This window comes from Tiliqua scincoides, chromosome 7, assembly GCF_035046505.1.
Source record: "Tiliqua scincoides isolate rTilSci1 chromosome 7, rTilSci1.hap2, whole genome shotgun sequence".
In the NCBI taxonomy this organism is placed as follows: domain Eukaryota; kingdom Metazoa; phylum Chordata; class Lepidosauria; order Squamata; family Scincidae; genus Tiliqua; species Tiliqua scincoides.
The window spans coordinates 34,779,900-34,806,196 of NC_089827.1; the positions used below are offsets into that span (position 1 = coordinate 34,779,900).

General features: G+C 44.2%; 1 protein-coding gene across 1 annotated transcript in view; it reads right to left on the bottom strand.

The window, feature by feature from the left end:
• Nucleotides 1-26,297, bottom strand: part of IRAG2 (inositol 1,4,5-triphosphate receptor associated 2) — a 49,179-nt gene that overhangs the window by 12,425 nt on the left and 10,457 nt on the right. Inside the window, 13 exon segments of the mRNA XM_066633774.1 lie at nt 749-865; nt 2,606-2,670; nt 2,759-2,793; nt 8,855-8,916; nt 9,979-10,141; nt 11,310-11,424; nt 12,855-13,018; nt 14,279-14,380; nt 16,255-16,368; nt 18,109-18,211; nt 18,297-18,361; nt 18,458-18,517; nt 25,086-25,142. Of these exon segments, the coding sequence (XP_066489871.1) occupies nt 749-865; nt 2,606-2,670; nt 2,759-2,793; nt 8,855-8,916; nt 9,979-10,141; nt 11,310-11,424; nt 12,855-13,018; nt 14,279-14,380; nt 16,255-16,368; nt 18,109-18,211; nt 18,297-18,361; nt 18,458-18,517; nt 25,086-25,142 (1,222 nt within the window).

The window sequence follows — 26,297 nt, forward strand, 5'->3', positions numbered from 1 at the left end:
CATGCAGGAGTGTGTTTATTAGGCAGTTCTTCATGAGGCCACAGCTCCTGGTGATTGTGCATTCCAAAGCAAGATTAAGAATGGTGGGAAGATACTCTTTCTGGGAAACAGTTTGTTGTTATTGAATTTATCCCAGGGCCCCTATAACAGGGATTCTTAACTGGGACCATCTCTGAACAATTTTTTGAAAAAAAATTGTTGTTAAATTCAAATAATGATCACCATTATCAGTACAGATTGAGACGTTCTGTTCCAAGCTATCCATAAGTAAAACTAAGCTATTGACATCTTTTGAAGTCATACTGGTACCTAACAAAACTGGTGGTGATGCTAATTTCAACAAAGGGGGTATGGGGACATATTAGGCAATCCACTCAGGATCTGTAATTGTAAAAAAGGTTAAGAAACCCTGCCCTATAAGTATTTAGAGGACCTCCAGGATTTCATGGAATATATTTTGGAAGCCAGTGATCTATAGTAGTCTATAGTGAATGATCCAAGTGAGCAAGGGTGCTTACTCTCCAAGAATTCAATGCAACTCTAAGCCTTATAAAAGGACAAGAAATAATTCTAACACAAAGAAGCTAGGATAGGGATTGCTCCTCAGGCACATTTTCTCTTGGTAAACCTGTCACTGGATGTAGACTACTAAACACTGGCACCCTTTTGGATTGGCTCTCGCAGGGCATAAAAAGAACCCTTCTCAGGGTGCTCTCAGTATCCCAGGCATCTTAAGGCAGTCCAGTACCAAAGACAGAGTTCTGATCTTCCTCATTCACTTCCTCCACTGTAGTGGCCTCCTCTGTTCCCAAAGAAACTTCACAAACTTTCTCTTCCATTGCATGTGGTAGTGTGGAGTTAATATCTATAACAAGAGTAATATGAAAAAGTATTGATTCATGAATCATTTAGCAGCCCTTCGACTGAGAGCTTGCATACAAATTGCAGGGAGGGAAAAGCAGGTCCCCCCCCCCACACACACAAGGAGGCCCCAGGCTTCTGCAGTGGTTAGAGTATCAAAGGCAGGCGACAGATTACTTCCATGGTCTTGTGCCTGGCCAGCCCAATGAGGTCCACTGCCTAATGCTGTCCCCCAACTTGCTGCTGCTGCTTTTGGGTGTGTGGGGGGACGGGACAAGACACATGAACACTCCCCTCCACTGTCTGCAGTGTTGGAAGCAGATGAGGAGTGAATGTATCCCAAATCTGCATGCTGCTTGCTCCCCTTGCCGCATCAGATCACTTCATAGCTGGGCTGATCCTGGCCCCAACTGGAAAAGCAATGCATTGGTAGCAAAGTCAACTGGAAGCAGATTTAGATGAAGTTCCATATAGAGCTTTTGTTTTACTGTTGCTTAGGAAAGCAGTTGGATGGGCAAGGAGAGACAGAGCCAGTCTCCTTGCCTTAAGCTCTGAAGCCACCTCCTCACAGTCTTATTTCAAATAAAACAGGACACACTGAGTGACAGTGAGGAGGGAGCTGTACATCAAGTACCAGAGCTTGGTATGGGGCAGGTTCTGACTCATCACAGTTCACCTCTCTTTGCCCACCTGGCTGCTTTTTTAAGTAACTGGGAGAATGAGGTGACAGCAGATCTGCCCCTCCCCACTCCAGAGGTGCTAGAGGAAGGGGTGGGTTGCTTTTCCCCTATTCTCCTTGATTATTCAGTGGGCAGCTGGCAGATGCATGGCTCAGAGCATTCTTGGTCAGTTCACTGCTTAAAGCAAGGGTGTCAAACATAAGGCCATGGGCCAGATATGGCCACAGAAGCTTTCTCTATCTGGCGTGATAGTTGGGCTCTCCCAGCAACACCTTTTCAGCAGTGCCACTTCTGCCAAGGCTCTGGGAGGGAGAGATGGAAATTGGCTTCAGAAGGCAAAAAATGCTATGGGGAAAGAGCAAAGGGGTAGAAATGCTGCCAAGGTACTGGGAGAGCCCAATTATCAAATGGGTTCAGTCATGCCTCTTCAGCAAAAGCATCACTTTGCAGAACACCTCTCAAATGCTGAGCTGCAGAGTGATACCTCAGCAGAAGAAGAGCTGCTGAAAGGGTGGCTCATGTAATAGTTGGGCTCTTCCATATCTTGAAAATATGATCAAGATTTGCATATTTTCTCTTCTATCACTTGCTGCTAATGAGTTCCTATGTGAGAAAAAAGTGCTTATTCAGGCAATCTGCTTTGACTCTCGGCAGGCACAATGAAGGCTATTCGGACCACTGTATGACATGAGTTTGACACTCCTGGCTTAAAGCAAGTGATTCAGTTGGCCTCAGTGCTAAGCCAGCCCCAAGAAGGATTTTACTTTTCACCCTGAGTAGCATACAGTAATGCATTTGAAGTGCGCTGAGAGCCAACTGTGGTGCAAGGAAGAGACTGGTGACAATAAAAAACCCAGGAAGACTGAACACTTAGCAAATGCTACATCCTTTGAATGTGATCCATGGCATGCTTACTCTGAAGTAATCTACATGGAGTCCAGTGGGACTTACTCCAAGGGAGGCAAATATATTACATATACTCTATGCCAAAAAGAATGCACCAAAATCTGGCAATACCATGAAATACGTTACATTCTGCCACAAAATACCAGCTTGCAGCTTACCATGTGCTTCCTTAGTGCCTTCCAAAGCTGGGGAAGAAACTTCCTCGGATGAAGTTTGTTCACTGCTAAGAGACCAACACCACATTTGAGCAAATGATTCAACATCACAACAGAGATTTGTTATGAAATGCAGGTGAGTATGTACACATTTACCTGGTCGGGACATCTGTCAATAGTTCAGCACTGCTCTGCTTGCAAAGACAAGAAATGCATTTTAAAAATTATAATCAAGCACAAAAAAGTACACACATGTACTGTCAAAAACTTGAGCCTTTCAGCCACCCCCAGAAGCAGGCAGTCAGCAGCAAGGCTGCTTATGTATTTAAGAGATGCATGACTAGATACCATTTTGACAGCCGTTCTTGTATGCAAATCTTTAGTAAATTCTAGGATTATTTGCATTCTCACTGGTTTTGCAGGAAATGCTATTTTGCTCAGGCCATTTCAGCAGATGCAGCTTCCTAAAGCATCAAGAAAATGCTATTTTAGAAAAATCCCCAAGATCAAGGTCTTGAGGGTAGAGCCTCCATTTGCCTGAAGATTAACATCCACAAGGTCGCCAGTTCGAGGCCACCGGCACCGTGTGACCTTGAAGCAGCTGGCAAGCTGCAGCTGAGCTGTTCCATCTGCTCGGAGCGTGGGAGGATGGAGGCCAGAATGTTAAACCAGATCGGAGTGTAACACCTTGAATGTAGTGGTTCTTGAAAGAAAGAACCTTCTTTCAATTTGTAAAAATCCCTGCGTGGATTTAATAAGCCTGCCTATGTAAACCGCCTTGAATAAAGTCTTGAATAAAGACCAAGAAAGGCGGTATATAAATACTGTATATTATTATATTATTATCAACTCTCTCAGGCAGCAGTTCTAAGAGCCCAGAAAGTCACCATGGTTTTCCTCACCAGGCTCCATGGGTATATGGAGCATTAACTGTCCCTCAAGACACAGTAACACATGAGGTAATGCTATTGGATCTCTTGATGTTCCTGATCTCTGAAAGGTTGGTTGGCAACCTTCAGTCTCAAAAGACTATGGTATAAGCCTACAGCACCCGGTATTCCCAGGCAGTCTCCCATCCAAGTACTAACCAGGCCTGACCCTGCTTAGCTTCTGACATCAGACGAGATTGGGCATGTGGAGGGTATCAGCTGTATATTTGTGTAGTGGGGGAAAGGAGACATTTAACTCTTTCCCCTCCAAACTGCTATTAATACAGATGTGAAATATTTTCCTTCTCCAAACAACCCCACTGTTATTATCCACACTAGCCTAATCAGAAGAACTTCAGGATCCAATTTTGTAATTACTGAAAGTAGCACATCTATTGCCTTTCCATCATTTTGCAAAATCTAAAGCTCTTTGTAAGACAGAAAGACTCTTAAGGGTTGGGGATTTAAATAAAAAATAAAATTAACTGCATGTTTGCAGTCAAATGAGTTTTTTGTTATCTATAAATGTGGCAGCAGGTGCTAAGATGTTTAAACTTTTTTTAGAGCAAGATATGAATTTACAAGTAGGATTTCTATGAGGCTTACCTTAAGTGATTAAGCCTGGCAGCAGTCTTCTCCAATAGTTACAATACCTATTGGAGCTTACATGAATTTAAATGGGCAGATTATATGTTAATGATGTATTCTAGGAGGTGCTTTTAGAATTAGTACATAATTCTAAACATGCACCTCAAAATACTTTGTAGTGTTTATATGGTTTGTAAAATGATATTTGAACAAAGCAACTTTCTTCCTTAAATAAAGCTTACAGTGAAATCTTCCTTCTACTACTCCAACTTTCTCTCCTTCCTTCCTACCTTCCCCAGCAGTAGCAGTATGACTATTAGCACACTGAGGTGCAGTTCAGTCATCACAAACCTTCACAGTTACCTTATAATTCCCATCTAACAACATTTGGCAATTATAGACAATGTCAAGTATCCAAAGCAACAGACACACACTTGTTGCGTTAAAGTCACCCTATAAGGTAGGCCAGTATTCCACCTGCAAGAGAGATGGATGATAGAAGCACACCTAAAGTCACCTGGTGGGGTCACGGTAGAAGCATGATTTTAAATGAGGATGTCTTTCCCATTCTTAGCTTAGCCACCTGCTCTTACAAAAGGAAAATAAAAATTCAGATAGCAAACTGATAGGATGCCAAATCTCCAGATTCAAAAAGACTGTCTGTGGGGTCAAGACCTTTCTCCCTTCTCTTTTCAGCATTCCCCAATCCTCAACAAAAAACAAACAAAACAACAACAGAACCCCCCACCAAAGTGTCACGGCCTCTCTCAGGCAGTTCAACAGTTGTGGGACAGGGAACTGAAGAACAGAACTATATGCTCTCATTCATGTGTTTCCAACACATTCTGCCTGAAGTACTGTGTCCAAGTCAAAAAATTGCCATTTGACTTCTTTTGAGCCTTGAAACTAAAGGGAGTTATAATAGTCTGACCAGCAGCAGCAGCAGCTTAGATTGTTTGGCAAAGTGCTCTGCAAGCTGGGAAAGGTCAACATTTCTATCCTGCAAGTACTGTACAAAGTCCTCTTGGCTCTCTGCACAACAGCGTGGTAAATTACATGTAATCATTTCCGGGTTGATCCAAACCATTTTGGCCTCTGCCAAATTGGTTTTGTACCTGTACCATCTGGGGATAAATTCAGCCAGGATTCAAATGCCATTGCTAGTACAGTTCTAATAATGATGATCTGAGAGAGGGCAGGAGAGAGAAAGACCTTTCACTTTCTCCACACCACACAAATTCTATATTCCCCCCTTTCCAATTCTATATACTTCTCTTTTTCTAAAGCAAGAGTCACATAAGATGTGCTTTAAATAGATAACATGACCTATAGGAGGTGTTCTAGTGATCAAAAGCACACTGGGGAGCCTTCAAAAGTGTGGTAAAAATCACATCAGGAGTTTACCCTTCCTTACAGTTTTCATGCAGCCCCCACCCCACATGCCATTTTTAGCACAAGAAAAAATGTCAATTTAGATTGGCTTCTTCTGTATCTTTCCTAGATCTAGGATATCCCTTTTCTGATGGGGAGAACAGAACTGTGCAAAGTAGACCAACGTAGACCAAATGCAGCTGCACCAGAGATTTGTATAAAAACATCTTAACCGCAGCAATTTTCAATTCCTTTCCCAATTCATAGCATGAAATTCATGGGCAGCAAGACAGAGATGATCTTTTCATGGAGCTAACAACCATGACCAAGATCTTTCATAAGTACACCAGTGTATGCATGAAACTTACATAAGTTATAAATTAGTTCATCTTTGGATAAGTTGCCACTTAAACTGAAGCTCATTTGCCATTTTGTTGGTTCACACATTCAACTGCCAGATAAGCACTGAATAAAAGGTGTACGTTCCTGCATGCAAAAATTATACAGAGTCCCCTTCCAGCTGGGCATTGCCTTGCAGTGAGTTTCTAGAACTAGGGTCACATGCATTTATACATAGCCTCAAAGTGGTTCTCACAGCACAAATTCTAGGTATGTCTACTCAGGAGTAAGTCCCATTGAGGGCTTGCTCCCAGAAAAATGGCTTATAGGGTTACAGCCTAAAACTGAGAAAGTCACTATGCTAGAGATTATGAGTACATCTCTCAACCTGTCCTGTTAAAGTCTGCACAAAGTATTTTCTTCTAGTTTTGAGAAAAAGCAGAGTTCCCCCATATAGCAAACAGACATTCAGAAATGCACCTGGCACATGAGTGCCAGTATTAAAAATATTTGCCAATGCACTTTTTCCTCGCAAATGTTGCACTATCATTAAAACCAATGAAACCCAGAAAGAACACTAACCTTGGTACAGACAGCATCCATCCTTGTGCCAGAGACAAGATGATCTGCATCAGTCTGGTTACCCATGGAGCGGTTATTGCACCTGATAGCAGAAAGTTATTTGCATGTGCCAGTCAAACTTTACATTTCACTATCCTTTTCCCCTAAAGCAAGACACTGGGGATAAAAATATCTCCAGTATTTACATAAGTGAATGGTCGACCAATAGTGATACAGAAGCAGCATTTAATTGTGGGCCAATGCAGGAAGCAGCCAGCCAGCCATTTCGGTTACCATAGGACAAGAATGAAGTATTAAGAGGCAAAGCAGAATAGTTCAGCACTGGTAGGTTCACCGAAGAGGGATTAACCTTTAGAACAATTTATACACACACACTCACATTGCTGACAAACAGTACAAGATGCTTCAGTGCTGAGGAAGAAAATCCAAATGGTGCTCTCCAGCACATGACAGTTAAACTACAAAGTTTTTCCCCCTTTAATATCACACCCCCCAAAAATGCCAACTTAAGTAGGTTACCTAATTCTGCCTAAAGGGATGACCAGCACTGCTTAAAAGCAGCAAAAAGACTAACCACGACCTGCTGGTCCCCAGTTTCATTTGCCTATGTCAATTGCTTTTCTAGGCCGTAACACCCTATGACCATTACTGCTAAAACTAAGCACCACCCATAATGTGAGACTGCCAAGAACCATATAAGACACTGAGCTCTTCAGAATAGGGCAACTACTTAAGCCATTCTGCCCAATGTTGCATATATGCAACAGGGATAAAATATGTACACCTGTGGGCTGGGCAGAAATTTAATACACAGCATTACTTCTGACTGATGTTTATGCCCTGTCAGGGTTTTTGTATATGCCTCCTTTTTTAAGTCCTTTGTAAGCTTCCAAGATGTCACTATATGGTACACAATATACTCGAGATGGAACTACAGAGGACTTTGGTCTTCCTTGGCTACCTATTAATTTCCAGGCCCAAATCTTAAGTGTTAGTTACCACCTTTAAAACCTGGGACCCAGACAAGCTTCAGGACAGCATCCTGACACATGCTCCTGGAACAAAGTGGGAACAGATGTTGGGAAACTGATACAGTGAGTTTCAACCACCCATCCACCATGTTCCCATTTGCAAAAAGAACCAGGAAAAAAGATTTTGTACTAGTCTTGACAATACTGGAGGAAGTCCAGCAATTTGGAAGCACTCGAGTTGCACAGAGCTTCCACCCATCAATTAGGAGCCAATTCTTGTCCACAGAAGAAATGTTTTTAACACAAGGCCACTAAGTCTTACCTGCATCCCTCCAATGTCACAACCAAGACAGAGCCATCATCTAGATGCTGTTCTTCAAAGTTAGACAGATCTCCAGAAACTTCAAGCATGAAGCTTCCTCGGAACAACTGGAGCGAGTCAAGTGTCAATGCATCTGTTCAAATATCACAGATCAGTTAAGTTCCAATTAATGGAGAGGAAAGTTACAGGTCATAACTATACTTTTCCCAGAACCCAACAGAGCAGGACTGTAAGTGGGGTAAGCACAGGACTCTCAAAGTACGTGGGATTGAACTAGCAATCCAATTAATTAGTTCATTGCTGAAAGCACTGCAGCCAGTTTCAGATCTTCCTTCCAACCTAGGAAGCTTCTCTGGAAGGGAGAGTGCGGACTTTCACAAGGCCATTTAGGCCACCTTCTTGAAGTTTGGTCAATCATAGTCATGTGGTGAAGTGAATGGCTGGAGGTACACTTGCTGTGGTGCCGCAAGGCATTCTTGGTGCTACCCAGAAGCCGTAGTGACTGAGCAATCACAGCAGAAGCAGATCTCTCACTGCCACAGCTCTAGTCCCTGTTACTATACAGGGAGAGACTAGAGCTGTGGCAGACAAGAGCTCAGCCTCCCCTGCGATTGTGAAACCACTCAGAAACTGGGTGGAGCAAGTGTGCAATCACATAGGAGGCAATGGCTATTTTCCTTATGACAGGTGAGGCTCTGCCTCCCCTGACCACAAATCTCAACCACTCATAATACCTGTTGGACTGTACTTCAGGAGGGAATAGGTACTTTGGCCTTACCTAGTAGAGGAGTATACTCTGAGCACCAGTGTTGTAAGGTTGGTGACCAGGATAAGCCAAAAAGCAGACACTCTTGGGCTCCCAATCTTTTATAGCAGCAAGTTTTCTAATTAGAAAAGAGAAATGCTATGATACATTATGCCTACAAAACTTTTCAAACCCTTAAAAGGGCACATGTCCCAGCTACCTGGTACAGTAGTTTGAAGGTGCTGGGAATTATGGGATCAAAATTCCCCAGGAAAGGAGAAGGCTCGTCAAATCAATTCAAGCTTTCTGATATGCATACTGCTTATTCCATACCTTCAGAAAGCCATAAAGATTTCAGAGTGTGACTTTCCATCACTGCTTTAAAAAGGAAGGGAAATTTCATACCTTATAAAGAACTCCAGAGAACAGTCCTTTAAACCTTTTGTCCCTCAACAAGTCAAGAAAAGCTAGAAAACAAACATTTGATTATATCCATCAGAATTGTTGGGGGCTTGTTAAACATTTATATCCTGTCCTTTACAACAGGGGAAGGTACAACACATTAAAAAAATTTATCATACACCACTAATAAAAACCATTTCCAGGCTATAGAAGAAAAAAGCATTACCCCCTTAAGGTATGTCAAAAATGAATCCAGAACAAACCTGGCCCAACATCAGACTGCCAAAAAGAACCTAAATGATCTCTCAGGGTTAAGAGTTTCCAGAGCTTGGGCAGCACCACAAAGGAGGCCCTCACTTGCCTACCTTTCAGCCCTGCATGGGTCCAGTGGCAGAACACAAAGGAGGGCCTCCTCTGCTGATGCTGGCTCCCTATCTCCAAAGGGCTCACAATCTAAAATACTGCAGAAGAAATACCTACCGACAGGCACTAGAAAAGATGTTGCTCACACGTGATCCCTGACTGGCTGGATTCAGAAACCTTGTCAAAGTGCCAAGGACAACAGTAGCGACCACTGGGCTGGAAGATTCTTATTTGTCTCATTGAGCATGCATGCTAATATTCTCATTTGTCTGGGATAAAATCCTCCCATGGATCATTTCTAATTCAAAACCCAGAACAGACCAATTGTAGCACCAGTTCCAAACTGAAGTCAGATATGGAACTGACCACTTGCCCCCCCCAAAAAAAGTTATCCCATTTTCAGCAGAGGCTGCACAATGTCGGTCTGAATAAGTCACTGCTCTGCCCTTGCTGCCACTGCTTCCTACTACTTCTCTTGCTGGCAGACAAGATCTGCTGAATGCCATTAGCGATCCAGTTACTCCCAATATAGAGATGTACAAGAATCGCCTCCACTCAGAGGAAGGATACCCAGAACAGTGAGTTCCGTAGAAAATCACAGAAGGATGAGCTCCTCTGGGAGCAGGTAGTTCTTGTGCCTACAGATAGCAACATGTACTTCCTACTTTTAAACTTGGGAGAAAAAGCTTATCAGCTTCTGAAGATCGAGAAATGGCAGCTTCCTAGTGGTAATGGAAGTTTATTAATAATGTTAGTATACTTACTGCAGTGTTCTTTAGTTTTCAGTTCCAGTCCCTGGCAGGTGTGTGTTAAATTCACATTTACAGCCCGGAGAAGTCCTCGCTCAGCAAAGCTCTCTTCTAGCCTCTTTTGCAATGATTTCCCTTTCTCACAGGCAGCCTGAAGGTTCCTCTCCAGATCTCTGATCTGAGCAAGACAAAAAACAACAATGCAGGCTAGCCCTTCTCAAGCCTTCTGGTGAGCTTATTCGAATAAAACCAGACACATCTGATCTCTTGCCGGAAGTGGTGAGCTCCTGATGTGCTTCTGCATTTTTACACGGGTTGTTTCTCAAGCCAGATGTTTGCCAACTGGCTTCTTTCCTGTGCAAGGTACTGCAAGCCACCCCCTCTGCTTGGACTTCCCCCGCAGTCTGAGTTCTGCAAGTTCCAGACAGATATGTAGGTTCTGCTTTTGCTACACAGGATGTAGCAAGAGAAGTACCTTGTTGGCAGACAAAGCTCATACCCTCCAGCGCATCGCAAGTGGCAATAGGCATATGCTTGACAAAACACCTGTGTTAAGTTCATCACTGCGCAAGCCCCCTGATCTCCCTTTTATAATACAGCATATCAGAGAAAGCCCTTCAGCACCTGCTAAAACTCTTTGTTGCAGTGTGACCTGAAAAACTTCCTTTTTTACTTTCAAGATCAACAAGAAGAGGAGAACTACGGTTTGTCAGCAGATCAAAAAGAAACCTTAGCAGTTGCACTGGTGACATAGCAGGTTGTGTACTGTTGGACGTGAGGGGGAAGAATGCTGCAAAATGGTATAATATACTTTTGGGGGGGAAAGGTACTGGGGCCTTAGCATTTAACCTCTTTCCTGATCATGTGCCCCTTCCATGTGAACTATTTACAGGTTCTTTAAAAAAAAAACTAAAAAAGAAAACTTCAAAACTTCAGTAGCACATGGAGGTGTAAAATCAGGATAGGAACCACAGTGGGGTTAAATGCCAAAACCTCCCACCATGGTTGACGGTGTTTTGCATGCCCCTCTCATGATATATAGAATTTTTTTTAAAGGGACCAGAGTCACTTTGTAAGTATACTTTGTAAGAATACAAGTTTTAGAAAGAAATGCCAAAAGCAAAACAAGGAAAACAATTCATGCAGAGACAGGTACTAGGAAACTAGGACTGTCCCTAGGAAATCAGGATAAGTTAGAAGATATGAAAGATATGGCGTATCCCCATTTCTGCTCTATTGTATGGCTGGCACAAGTACTTGAGCCCTGTGTGTTGTTAGTTTTCTTCCTTTAAAAGCCTCTCCTTCCTGCGTGACCCATCTTTAACGTAACATTACAAAATACTTACTTTGCTCCTGGCATCTTCCAGCAGTCTGGTTTCTTCTTGAAGTGCCACTCTCAAGAGATCTCCTTCTGAAACAGCATCTTCTTTCAGCTGTTTGACCAATTCCAGTTCATGCCGTCTGAGAGAGATTAGACAAGAGCACAGAACAGCATTTCTTTATTAGCCAACCGCCACCCCCAGGCCAGATGTGTGTTGGGACCACCATTTGGTCTAGGCCTCAGTTGAAGATGAAAATATGGACACATTCTGTGTTGAGCAGCAATCTTAAACCAAAAAAGGGATTTGGTAAAAGCAATCTTTCTGATGGCTAGCAGCTCTCAGAAGCCTAGGCTTCTGAGAGAGTCCCCACCCCCAAATCTAGGAGCACCATTGGGTACACCTTCCCATCTGTGACAGTTCCCAGTGTTGAATTTCCCTCCTCAATCAGCTCTTACAAGTCTCCCTCTCACCCAGACATTGTTACTCATCCTCTGTCACGTCTTTTCGCATCTCAATGCAATTGGATCCACCAAGTGGGGTATACGCTTTCCCAGTTTTCCTCTTCAGCAGATTTGAAACACTTTTGTACAAGTTTCAAACTTTTGTTCTGAATTGTTTTTCTATTAAATGTTTCCTTGACTTGAAAGGATACTTCAAGTTGAATCCGATTAGTGAATAGGTTAAGGCAATCTTAAGTATCAACATCATGTTAAAGCCACTTATCTCCTAAGCCCAAAAAATAGTCATAACTGGTAATGTTGAAGGGGGAAAAAGGCATTTATATCACAATTTGTGCAAGCAGAAGTCCCATGGCAGAAAAAAAAAATTGCCTTGGGGGGAAAAAAAACAAAAAACTTTCAGAGTTGTTTGCACTTCAAGATTGCCAAAAGCTTTGAGGTGTGATGGGGAAGTCATCCTATATTTGGATAAACCCCCAAGCATTAGCTTGTAGATATCGCCTTATTCTGTGCTGTACCCCAGCTGGCTTGGTTTAGTTTATTGCTGTCCTAAACCAGAATATTTACTATATAAACTCACAACAGTGAAAAGTTACACAGTACTTCATTCATTGCCATAAGTTTACAGTTTAGAGTTGGGAGGTTAGTAAATCCAACTCTTTCCATTGGCTTGATTTTTAGCAGTGCTGTCACCAGATTGTAGGGGGCTCTGGGACTAAGTCGTGCACCGGGTCTCCTAAGGTGCTCTCACCAAACTTCGATGGTGCATTGGGGACTACCACGTAGGTTCAAGGGTGGGCCTGCACAGGTGAACCCTCAGCCAGTGCCTGACCTCCAGCCCCACCCCTGCTTTATAGCAGGGCATGGTGTGTGGCATGAGAGAAGACATGGAGGACATTTTTGCATGAAAGCAATTAGGTAGCCTATGTTGGTCCATTTAGGTCAAAAAGTCACAGCCAAAAGCCACAGCAGGATAAATTTAATCACAGATCTTTCAGATTCCACCAAACTTGGCTTTTAGTAACTAAAGAATCAGCATGGGTTCCCAGCTCTCTTAAGATGCCCTCTTGGCTAGAATATTCCCAATCCCACTGCTATACAGAGAAAGTACCTGGATGAAAGCTCCTTCTTCAAGTGCAGCTGTTCTGTTCTCATCCTCCTCAGGCTTCCTGCCATTTTTATAAGCTCCTTGTCCAAGGATCCCTTCTGAGTTTCCAAGAGTTCAAGCTTCTGAAGCCAGAGAGTCCTTTTATTCTCCAGGCGTTGCTCAAGATCCTACAGAGACAGAAAAATCAAAAAATGGAGTACCATCTTTTTCAGCTCCAGTATTCATTTGATTAGTTATTTAGAAAAATGCCTGTGCCAGCTTTCCACTTCTTTCAAAGGGCCATCAAGGTGACTTATAAAGTAATAATCACAACCAAGACTGAAAAGCAGAACAACTCCCCCCCCATACACAAACCCTAGCCTGGGGCTGTGAAGACCCTGCTGCCATAGACACAGAAGCCCTGGAGAGCCAACATGCAAGATGGGACTTTTGCTACCCCCCCCCCACTCATCTCATGGGAGGGGGGTTGGATTGCAGAGCCTCCAACTGAGGATGATAGAGACCAGACAACCCAGAGTGATGCAGCCACTAGGTTGACACCAGGAGATTGTGGGAAATGGATACTGGCACCCCTCTTCCATTTGCTTCCCCTGTACGTTAGCCCCAATAAATGAATCCTGCAGATAGCAACTGCCCTGGTCTCTCTCTCCTTCTTTCATGTCCTGCCCCTGGACATAGAACTGCTTCCTTTGGAGGCAGGGGACTGTGTCTTGATTGCAGAAACATACTGGAAGTCAGTGCAGTTCACGAAGCACAGGTGTAGCATGCTCTAACCAATGAGTGCCTTAAAGCACTTCTCCTGCACTATTTGAAGCTTCCAAACAATATTCAGAGGGTGTCACCTAGCAGAGAACAGTAGTCTTAAATGAGACTTATTGGGACATGAACTACCATAGTTGGACCTGCCTTCTTCAAGGAAGACTGCAGCTAGTACACTAGCAAGAGCTGCATAAAAGCATGCCTGCTCACAGCTGCCACTCATCTCTCCATAAGACAGGCCAAGTCCATGAGTACTTCCAGGATGTGAACCTGATCCTTCAAGGGAAGTGCTACACCAGGGATGTCAAACAAAGCCCAGGGGCAGGATGCTGCCTGCAGAAGCTTTTTGTCTGGCCTTCTGGCTCTCAGCTGCTGAACAATGCTGAGGTGACACTGCTGAAAGGCTGGCCCACATGATAATTGGGCTCTCCCATATCTTGAAATATGATCAAGATTTGTGTATTTTCTCTCCTGTCATTAGCAGCTAATGAGTTCCTACACAAGAACAGGGTGTTTATTTCTGGTTTTGACCTGCTTAATGACATCACTTCCTGTGTAATGACATCACCTCCGGACCTTAGCAGGCATCATGAACGCTTTTCGGCCCTCTGTATGACATGAGTTTGACATCCCTGTGCTACACCATCCAGAACAATGAGGGTTTTTACCACAAGCTTCTTTTCATAGGCTTCTTGCACATTAGTGTCAGAGGCTCCTGCCCACACTGGATGCAGTCCTGCCAAGTCCTCCACTTGAGACAGTTCTTCTTGCTGTAAATAAAGAGGGCCAAGTCACAATTTGGGGGCTGGCAAGACATCCAAGTTTAGGATTGCAGCCTTTTACACACTTTCCTGGGAGTAAGCCTCATTAATATAATGGGACTTTGGATTAAACATGCATAAGCTAGTGCTATAAGTCACCTCCAGCACCACATGCGTTATCCCTAGTGAACAACACATGAACACTTATACAATACAATAATACCTTTATTGGCATATAAAATTACAACAGTCACTAAATAATAATAGACCACTGAAAAAATGTACATGATGGAAGGGGAAATAGAAATTTAGGAAATAAAAGATATTTTAATAATATCTATGGTATCGTGCTCTGAATGGTGGTTCTGGAACAGAGTGCCCTCTCCAGTGTGCGAAGCCTGTGTAAAGTAGGTATGGAGGATAGGCCGTTACCCATGCAGCAAATCCCCCCTCTCCATGTCGCCGAAATGGTCCTATGGAAAGGCAGAAGCCAATACGGTTGGTTCTAGCAGCGTTGCAGGAGTTGCCAGAACCTGACTGTGTTCAGCCATGAACTGCCTCAGGGACTCCGGCTCCGGATTTTGCCTTGAGGTTGACTCCTGAAGCCTTTTCCATAACTGGATGTAGCCACAAGGCAGTGGAGGTTTGGGAACAGAGTTTTCCTTCTCTCAGATGAGCTGCCTTCCCAGGCTGACGAGTCCCATCTACCCAGTGGCTGTTTAGTCGCCTCTTACGACAAGTACAGTCAAACTGAGGGCCTATTCTTATCCCCCAGGGGTTGATTATGTTTGTACCATTTTATTAAGTGCTATTAGTACATTTAAGTTATGGTATGCTGCTTTGGAGACTCTTGAATTAAAATGCAGCATATGAATTTTAAAACAAAAAAACCATGCATTGAAGCAGTTACCTCCAGCACCACATACATAGTGAATGGTGCCAGGCAGGAAAGACATGTTCCTTGGTTACTTTTTCCCAGCAACAACTTCTCTCTCCCTCCACCCCACTTAGGGCTCCATGCCTTTAAGAACTATGTGACAGGCAGGATTCAACAAATGCAGTTTCCATAGGGAGATTCTGCAAGGGAGAAACTTTATCAGTAAAATTCTTGTCTACATCCAGCCCTGAGAGCAACACTTTCTCAAGGACCCCCTCTTGCAACTATCTGGCCAACAATTTTGAACTTTTCTATTCTTGTTATGCATCTTTCGCAACCAGAAGTACACAGACCATCTAGCATGCCATTCATGTCTACAAGATCAAAAGTCACAGTACTATAAAAAGCTATATGGGGAGCAGATAAAATATTGTACAATATCATTGGCTGATATAGGAAACCAATCTAAGGTTTTCCATTAGCTCCAAAGGAATCATTCCAGGTGATATTAAGTTTTTCTTGTCCTAATGGAAACATATGAGATCACTGTTGATCTCCCCATTCATTTTGCTATCACCCAGTACCCGATGCATACCAGTCCTCCACAGATAGATGTGGAAGTTTATAATGACTTTACTATTGCCATTTCAATCCACCCATAAAGATGAAATTGAATCCTCATTAGCTTTCACTCTTCATTCAGATTCCCAAGGATAGCACATACAGAGCTAAAGGGTCATAATATTCCATGTTTTCTGCATATGCTGTATATCTTATAGATGCCCAATAACACCTAAGCATCTGCTCTTCCTGTTCCATCCCTGCGTTTCATTCAACATTGTTAATAGCCATGTAGCAGCAACAGCAGGAAGTCACATTCTTCTCAGAAGTATTGAGGGCAGCTCAAGCATCTTGGTCAAGTTCTGAAGTGAGCAAAAGCTTAGGAAAGGTTTTGGATACCGGATTGACTCACAATTCACTCCACCAACATCAGACTTTTTCTTACCAGTTTCTGGATGGTAGCCTTAAACTTTTCTCCCACTTGTTCTGGGCCTTGCAGGAGCAGCAAGACCTCCCTGTCCAGGGATGCATCCAGAGCAGTCCATTCATATCCAATGATCTTCAAAAGAGAGAGATTCACATAGTACAACCAAGTCCTGATATGGGGTCGAAGACCACATAAAGTCAACTCTTACTTTTCAGTTGAGCAAAGAGAAGAACCATACACTATATACACTTAAGCACCATGTAGATGCGAGACAACAACCAGCAGCACCCTAGAAAAGCCCAATGCAGTTTCTAGTTGCCAACCTCCCCCCCCCCATCCCACAATCCTCCTGACTGTGTGCTGGAGGAGGAAAATATGAAGGGAAAATATGGCCACTCCTGAGAAGTGGTCCGTGAGGACTCAGGAAAACAATAGCCTTCACTTCCAGCATCTCGCCAAGCAAGTGCTCCCTCATGGACCGCAAGAGATGGCAAAGAGTCAGTCCTAGGGTGCAATGGGGGCAAATGCCCTGGGCACCTAGCCCTGGGCTTGGGGTGGTGGTGACGCTGCAATCCACTCCCCCTGCCACTGGTTTTGTTGGTGTGGTCTGGAACCATGTCGACAGTGGCTGCGCTCCTGCAGCCACTGTCAGCATGGTTCAGAGCTGATCTGAGAGCCATCTTTTTCTCCTTCCCTTTCTTTAAAGGGGCAGAGAAGAGGATAGGCCTCAAAACGTCTGGGTAGCTCCGAGGAAGCCTTTTACATCATTGCTAATGGTGCAAAAGGCTCCATTGGAGCTTTTTCACACTGCAGTGAAAAGCAGTGCCTGCTTCCTCCAACTGTGGAGGAAGTGAGTGCTGCTTCTAGTCGCTTGAAGAGAGACTTTTTGTGCTACTCAAAGAGGCGCTCACCTCCTCCAAAATTGGAGGAAGCGGGAGCCCCTTCTAGCAGCGCAAATAAGCACCAAAGGAGCCTGGGCTGCCTCCTTCCTCCCCACTTTCTTTTTTTTTTAAGTGGGAAAGGAGGAAGCAGCACAGAAGTAACTGCAGTGATATCACCACAATTACTTCCAGGTTGGGAGCAGCAGATGGAGACAGTCCCTAGTGTGAAAGCGCCAGGACTGCTGCTACAGAGAATGGACTACCCACAGCCCACAGTTGCAGCCAGCACTTCCAGTGTTTCTCCAAGTGCTCCCCTATGGACTACAAACTGTATTTGTGTATGGGAGGTTGCATGTGGTCCACGACGACTCCAATTTTTGCTTCAGTGGTCTGCAGGTTTCTAAAGGTTGGGAACCACTGATCTAAATTGATTAAAAGCAGCTCTCTATGGTATCAGGCAGGGGACTTTCCCAGACCTACCTGGAAATGCTAGCACTAAACCAGAAACCTTTTATATGCAAAGGAGGTGCTCTAGAACCGGACCACGGCACCTCGCCTGTTGGGATCAAGCCAATAACTTTTTTGTATAGTGCCATCAGCATAGATGAATTGAAAGACAGCTTCCTCTCCCAAGGAATTTACACTCTCGAAGGTGACCCAAGGGAAACAGAGGGAGGAAATGGGGGTGGATGCAGGGCAAACAGTGGAAGCTCATGCAATTGAGTCAACATGTGCATAACTTCGTCTCTGTAAGATAGAGATTAAAGCATTATGCCAAAAGCACTGAACAGCGGCTTTTCAGAAGGAGTTTGAAGGTTGTGAGGGAGCATACCTTAGGTGTTTTCCCCCCCACCAGCCCACATGAGGACATCCCCAAAGTATGATGTTACTCCCTCACCAAAGCAGCTCTGGGGAGCAAAGTATTGTGCAAAAAGCAGCCACTGCTATTACAGGTCAACCCCCAGAGAGAGTTATATTCAAATTTTCCCACCTGCGATTGCTCTTGAGCAAGTTCTAGCTCACAGTGCAGTGAATGACTTCTTTCCGGGATGGTGCTGTTGAACTTGCATAGTAAAGGGATGCTTATGCCATTTCTAGAAGACAAGAAGTTAAACATTTGCAGCTACTTTCCAGAAGAACTGGTTGGGGGCCCCCACACCAAGGCTTAGAGACACTTACGAAATCAACTCTTGCTGCATCTGCTGAAGGTTGTTCACCAGTTTATTTTTCTCTACACGTAGAGTCTATAACCATGCCCATAAACAAAAACAGCTTTTAATACAGGCTGTATTGACTGAAAACATGCAACCCCACCTCTTCCCAGAGTATTGCAATGGTACCTCTATTACAGAGGAGTATTCTTTCAGGGCAGACTTCAGTTCCTGGATATCCAAATCTTTCTGCAAAGGTTGAAGGGTCAGAATTAGAAAAACCGAAGAAATCTGAAAAATGAACTTAGTCCAGACTCTGAAGCTGATCTTTCCACACAGAGCATTCTTATCAGATTCGCCCAAGCAAACAGAAGAATGCTCTTCCAGCCATGCAAAATGGAGAGCAGGTCTTTTGTCTAGATTAGAAATAAAACAGGCATTGATGTAGCTAGAGATGTTCCAATGATAGCCAGGAGATGGCTGATTGCTACCAGCTTGTGGACATTCTACTTGCAAGTTTCTACACAGACATTCTACACAGTTTGGTAGTTAGCATGTGCCCCAGAGCAGGAGCAGAAGCTGGCATTTTTCATCTGGGTAGAAGGGAGACTTGGAGGACTCCGCGAGGAATGCTCAGGGCTGGCCTATCCATGAGGCCGAAGCTGTCACACTCTCACATATAATTGCTAGACATCCTGTTACCTGCAGGAGATATGCAATGACAAGAAGTCCTCCTTCAGGGGATAGACTATGATTGAACCGAGTTATTCTCCCTTTCTAAACATTGGAATCAGAGTCATTCAATGAAACCAAATGGTGGGAGATTTAGTATAAGCAAAATGAAGTCCCTCACATAATTGAATTCACCACCATAAAATGTGGTGGTTGTCGTCAGGTTTGATGGCTTTAAAGGGGAAGGAGGACAACAAGTCTGTTGGTTGTTGTCTGTTGGACAACAACTAGTCGTGACAGCTGTGTGCCACCTACAAGATCAGAAGCAACATGTCTCTAGATCCTTACAGGGGAGCAATGAGGGGAGATATGTTCCCACAGCTAGTTCCAGTGCTCAGGAGGAGTAGGGAGCACAAAATTAATTTCAGGAAGAAAGCTAGAAAGTCAATCTCCCATACAAGTCATTCCTAGCAGATTTTAGTCTTTAGCTAGTTGCATTAAATTGTTGACTAAAGGCATTTTGCTTGGTCTCATCACTGACCAGTGAGATAGATATGCCAATGACGTTTTGGCACACATGTTCAGGACAAGAAGTCTAGATTTCAAGTTCAAACAACTGGCCTTTGGCACAGTGGGGGAAGGGAGAAAAAATGCATGCAAAGTATCTTACAGGGAAATATCCACCTTGAAGGTGGAGATGCTGGAAATGAACATTCAGGTGTACATTTATGGCACCCGAGATTTGCCTCAACATGGAAGTTCTGTTTAGCCATTGGGGCTGCTAACCTCTGTCTGCACAGGAAACGCTACATGATGAGCGTCAGTTTTGATGTCTCATAGCTTGCAGGTCAATCCATTTTCCCTTAACTACAGTGTTAAACAGCAGCAAAAAGTACCCTCTCTGTAATGTTAAGGTTAGTTTTTACATAATTCAAATGTGCTCCTGCTCTAAACACCTGCAACCAAACCATCTATGCAAAACAGAGTTAAGCAGACAAAGGTTCGTCATTGCAGAGTCTTTCAGGAGCACACTTGCACAGCAGTTTCCTCTATTTCCAGGCTCAGAGCTGTCTGCAGGAAACATGACCGAGACAGTACAATGAACCAAGTATAGAGGCCAGATAGCTTATAGGGAAAGGATGCACTGAACAGGAACGTCTGCTTTCAGAAATTCATTAAAGGATAAGGGACCAGACTTGTGAAAACCAGACTATATGATATAGAAAGGCAAGAGATTCTAAGTGCAGCACAGAAAAAATGTTCCCCTCTGAATTTTCATCTTAAAATTACAAGTGGTCAACAACCAAAGTATCTGTCCCTCCTAGTGCACCCCCTGGAGAGAAGGGCCTTTACCTTGGCATGCTGTAACGTGACCCCTCTAATGACTTACATGGCAGATTTAGAAACACCTCCTGGGAAGATCGTTTATGTAGCTGCAATTTAGGTGAAGTAGAATCATCCACACACATTATGTTGCACTGTCCCAGATGTCAAGCACTAAGACAGCAATTTCTCTCTCCCTTGCTCCATGCTAAAACAGGGCATTCTGAGAAAGCTATAATTGAATTCCTTCTAGCAGGTGATGTAGAGCATACAACCCTCTCAGTCGCACAGTTTCTAAATTTGAGTAATTTGAATCGAGCCAAGCTTTATGTAGCAAGTAATCACTGAGTACATTACATCTTTGGCAATATCTGCAGAGTAACTGATTGTTTTGTTTTTTAAATAATACATGTTTGTATGTAAAATGTATTGTGCATTTGTATCTGTGTGTACATGTGGGTGTGCACATATACATATATTTGTGTACTACTTAGGTTTATATTCTCTCTACGGTTTCCGTACAGAGTCTTCACCTACCAAATGTTTATGCCTAATAAAGGTTGACTTGACTTGACTAAAGGATAAGGTATGTGTGGTTTAAGAGGGGCTAGTCCAGTGGTTTTCAACCTTTTTTGTGCCATGACCCCAATAAATAAGGTATGAGACTGAGGACCCACCTCCCTCAATTTGGCCACCCTCCCAGGATCCTATCTGTTCACTCCCTTCCCCCATTGCCACCCACTGCCCAAACCCTTTTTGCTATCCCAGCACTGTTCACTGTAACCAAATATTCTTATTAGAGAGAGCGGAAAATGTTATCATGAAGCCTGGCACTAGTGAAAGCCATTTTAGTACAATTGCCAAGAACCTGAGCGGGATTGGGACACAATTTCCCAGTTCCTAAAGGGATACACCAAATGCCTCCCCCTTTACCTGGTGATGGTCTAGTCTTCAATGTTTTCATTCCCATAAGTTGCTGCAATCCCACAACTGAGGCTTCATGACCCCATTGGTGTCATGACCCCAAGGTTGAAGAACACCAAGCTAGTCCATGCAACAGGTTCTCAAAGGAACAGTTAAGAACATAAGAACAGCCCCACTGGATCAGGCCATAGGCCCATCTAGTCCAGCTTCCTGTATCTCACAGCGGCCCACCAAATGCCCCAGGGAGCACAACAGATAACAAGAGACCTCATCCTGGTGCCCTCCCTTGCATCTGGCATTCTGACATAACCCATTTCTAAAATCAGGAGGTTGCGCATACATATCATGGCTTGTACTCCGTAATGGATTTTTCCTCCAGAAACTTGTCCAATCCCCTTTTAAAGGCGTCTAGGCTAGACACCAGCACCACATCCTGTGGCAAGGAGTTCCACAGACCGACCACACGCCGAGTAAAGAAATATTTTCTTTTGTCTGTCCTAACCCGCCCAACACTCAATTTTAGTGGATGTCCCCTGGTTCTGGTATTATGTGAGAGTGTAAAGAGCATCTCCCTATCCACTCTGTCCATCCCCTGCATAATTTTTATGTCTCAATCATGTCCCCCCCTCAGGCGTCTCTTTTCTAGGCTGAAGAGGCCCAAGCGCCGTAGCCTTTCCTCATAAGGAAGGTGCCCCAGCCCCGTAATCATCTTAGTCGCTCTCTTTTGCACCTTTTCCATTTCCACTATGTCTTTTTTGAGATGCGGCGACCAGAACTGGACACAATACTCCAGGTGTGGCCTTACCATAGATTTGTACAACAGCATTATAATACTAGCCGTTTTGTTCTCAATACCCTTCCTAATGATCCCAAGCATAGAATTGGCCTTGTTCACTGCCGCCGCACATTGGGTCGACACTTTCATCGACCTGTCCACCACCACCCCAAGATACCCCAAGTTGGTATCTGAAGGCTTCACAAGACAATATGAACTCAATTGGAAGATGCTGTTGAAGATTCAAGGTCAAGGTACACATTGCATTAAGCCCATCTCATTAGATGATGGCCTTAACACTGGACTGTGTTTTTAGTCCTGTGGAGGTGAAAGGAGCACAGTGGAACTTGCCCGGTGCCACTTTCCTGATGGAAAAAAAATGCACTCCAAGAACACACAACTTTGCCAAGATATGTGGGGGTAAAGGGTTACCTCAGCAAAAGAGTTATTCCATGCTGAACTGCCCTACAGCTGGGTGGTGCTTTGCCTTTAAGTAAGAAGGCACACTTAAAGTCTTTTTCCTGTGTTCAGCCAAGTACATGCAATGTAGTCCCAGATGAAAGCGCAGCAGGATTAGCTGCAATCCCAGCATCCGTGTTGAAGCACTTGCAAAGCCAGTTTAAGACACACACATCCAAAATTTAACATCTTCTCTTGCAAATTGGGTTTGTAAATCCTTCCACCAGGTGCCAATAGTGGCAGTGGACTACTACTATTAGTAAGGGGGCAAGTGACTGTGGAATTGCAAAAGGTTTCCCTGTGGGCCACAGTCCCAAACTAAAGGTGGCTGCCTACTGCTACTTTTTAAAGATACATCCAGAGCTCCAACCATGACACTCAACATAGTATCTCGGCTGGTTCTGTGGTTTTGGAAAAGTTACTAGCTCATAGACCAGAAGAGTGTCCGCCAGCAGTTAAAATTCTACCCTCATGGACATTTCCCAGAACAAAGCATTGTGACCGTGTCTTGGGAGTGCCTCTAGCTCCAACACCTCTCCTAACCAATGATGTTTTGGTGAGGATGTACTCTGCACATCCCTACAACGTTGAACCGACTTCCTCAAGGCAGAGTGCTTCTGATCAAGGTGCCAGAGTTTTCAGGCAACAAAAGATGCAACTTTAGCTGAAGCTTGTTGAAATGAATCTACTGAAAACAAGTTCAAATAATTATGCAGCCATTCTGGGACACCGTGAATAGCAACTCTAATCAGAGACTGTTAATACTCTAATGGAGCTGCTTAAGAATGGAGTTTTTCAATAGAACCCTCACACCATCTACAGCTTGCAAGAAGCTATTGCAGGATATGTGGAAGCGGGAAAATAAGAGAATTTTATGGAGTCATTGTTCTCTCTTTTGAAGTTTCACTGACTTTTGGGGGGGATGAGGGAGGGGGGCACCATAAAAGATAGCCTTGGTAGGATGGTACCAAGGTAGACGATGGTACCATGATAGACGATGGTAGGATCGCCTTTTCTCCACTTACGCACAGGAAACTGGTAAGTCATGATTACTTCATTTAAGAGCACACACAGTGCACATGACAGATGTGATTCAACTTGGATCAAGATGTGTTCTCTAGGTCCCACACCATGTTATTTATTACCAGAGGTGCCACTTCAGGAGATGATGCAACACACAAGCACTCTAGGTCAGAGCTAGAGGCATTCCCAAGACATGATCACACATGACTTGAAACACTGAGGGAGTGCTCCCCTTCCTATGCCCTAAATAGCATCCTTGTTGATTACAAACATCTCCCCTATTCTCAAAACACTCTTGGAAAAAGGCACAGAGTGGCAGAAAAGGCACAGATTACCTAGTACTCCTCCAACTAATCACATTCCACCACCTGAAGCTTCTCCCAGCTGTTCAACCACCTGTGTTCCAGACCCACATCTGCCTTTTAAAAATGGGTCTATCATGGAAGCAGCAGAAACAGCTAGGAAGAAAGTTTGAGGAAAAGTGGCTGACATAAGAAGCACCAAGCATTATATTCCCCCCCCCCACACACACACACTGTAATGTGGCCTCATCCTGTGGGTACTTTGAGGAGCAATGGCTGCAGTGAGGGGACTACTGGTCAGTCCACCCTCTGATCCATCAAGCCCAGGATCCAGCTTCCATTGTAGCAAACCGCATCCTTTTGGGAAGCCCACAACTAGGGAATGAAAGCAATAGTTGTCACCCTGGACGAACAGAATTCCATAGCATATTACTTCTGACTGGGGAGGGTCTATATGACCAAGAGCCAGGTCTGACCCAAGACCTCCTGGCACCTAAGGTAGCATGTCAAATGCTACACACCCTACTTGGGCATATGCAAGGTCCTGCTCCTCCCACACCTTAGATTAGAAAGAGGGGCAATGGAATGGAAAAGAAAGTGTGGAGCAGAGATGATTAGTGAGCTAGAGCATCAGACACATTCCAGTCCACCCTCTCCTCCACATAACCTCCTTGGTTCTGTCTTCTTCCTTTTCCAATCCAGGGCATGATGGGGGACGAGGAGGAGGAGAAGTGGTAGTGAAGACAAGTGGGTGGGTAGGCAGAGTTGGTAACTGCTGCCTGAGACAACCACCTTGGGCAGTCTCATGGATGGGCCGCCTCCAAGAGCCATTGATAACCTGCACTCCATGAATTCCAAATCCCCTTTCTAGAAGAGCATCTAGACAAGACATCCAAGTCTAAGCAAGACCACCACATCTTGTACCAGACCACCCCATAAATGCTTTCATCTGTCTATTCCGATTCTACTGCCAATCAATGTCACTTGATGACTCTTCTCAGAAAGGGGGATGACCTCTCTCTATGGTGCATAACTTTATAATCCAGAGGTTTTCTCAACTAGAGAGCTCAAAGTGTTTTAGCTTTTCCCCATAGAAAGGATGTTCCAACCTCCAATCATTTTGATTGTCTTCAAGACTTTTTAAAAAGCAGATTTGTAATGTTCTTTATACAGAGTGTGATCTATAGTTCAGTGCTCAGATACAGAACTTTAATCCCAGATTGCACCCAACCCCTCAGATTGCACCCTGTCCAAGAGACCCTGGCCGCGCATTCACATTTAGCCTAATAGGCTATAGGCAAGCAAAATTTTTCTTACTGTGTTGCAAAAAGCAACTAACCTTAAGGAGAGCTGTGTCTTTATTTGCCACTGTGTTCTCATACAGGTGCACCTGCATCTGGAGGAGAGAAACAAATGAGAGGCATTTCCCTCCTTGGAGTAACATCTGCCACCAGCCACATCCAAGGTCAGCCATATCCAGGGAGCAGCCCAAAGCTGCCAAGCCAGCCATCAACAACCGAGTCTAAACTCCTATGTTTTCCTCTTGTTGCTGTTCATTTATTGTGTTTGGATGCTTGACTTTTAGTGTTATTAATTGCTAGCCACTTCAAAGAGATAAGGCATGGCACACACTTAAAACAGTAAAAATCATGTCAAAAAAAATCTTAAGAATCAGAGGCATATCTAGGATATGGCAGGTGTGGACATCTGCCCTAGGTACCACTAGAAAGAGGGCACCATGCCACTGAGGCATGAGGAGTGGATGGGGAAGGCAGCCAGATCATGAAGTCGCTGCCTCGGGTTTTGGCAACTTTGTAATCTGGCTGCCTCCTGCTGCTTCTGGTCAGTGGTGCTCCATTCAAGTGGGAGTCTCCACAGGAGAAGGAATGTGGGAGGCAGCCAGACCACAAGGCCACCAGTACCGCCACCTCTGGGAGAACCCAGAAGTGACATTGCAACATCTGGGTTCTCCCAGTGAAGGTGGCACTAGCAGCATGGCTTTGCAGTCTGGCTGCCACCTGTATTGCTTCTCCTGCAGAGGCTCCCACTTGAAGGAGTGACCTTCCAAGTGGCAGAACAGGGGCAGCAGCCCTCTGAAGGCTCCACAGCCGGGGCTGCATCTCCATGAGAACACTGAAGTGACTTCATGATATCACAATGTCACTGCCCCAGGTATGGCACTGCACTAGTTCAATCACCTTTTTCAGGTCTATCCCACTTCAACCATACAGATGACTCTGTGCTACCCTAGAACATGCATATAATCACCAGAAACACTTCAGGACTCCAATTCCCTCAGTGATGGATGTTTGGGATATATTTAGCATTTGTAGTGTTTCACTGAATGCTTCACTTAGCAACACAGTGAAGTAAATGTAATAGTAGTAGTAGTAGGCAACCTTCAGTCTCAAAAGACTCTGGTATTGTGCTCTGAATGGTGGATCAGTGTGGCTGAAATGGCTGATCTGGGAGTGACAATCCCTTCCACACTGGGAGCAAATGTAGTCTGTCCCTGTTCTGTCTCCCTGACTGTGGGCCTTCCTTCTTTGCC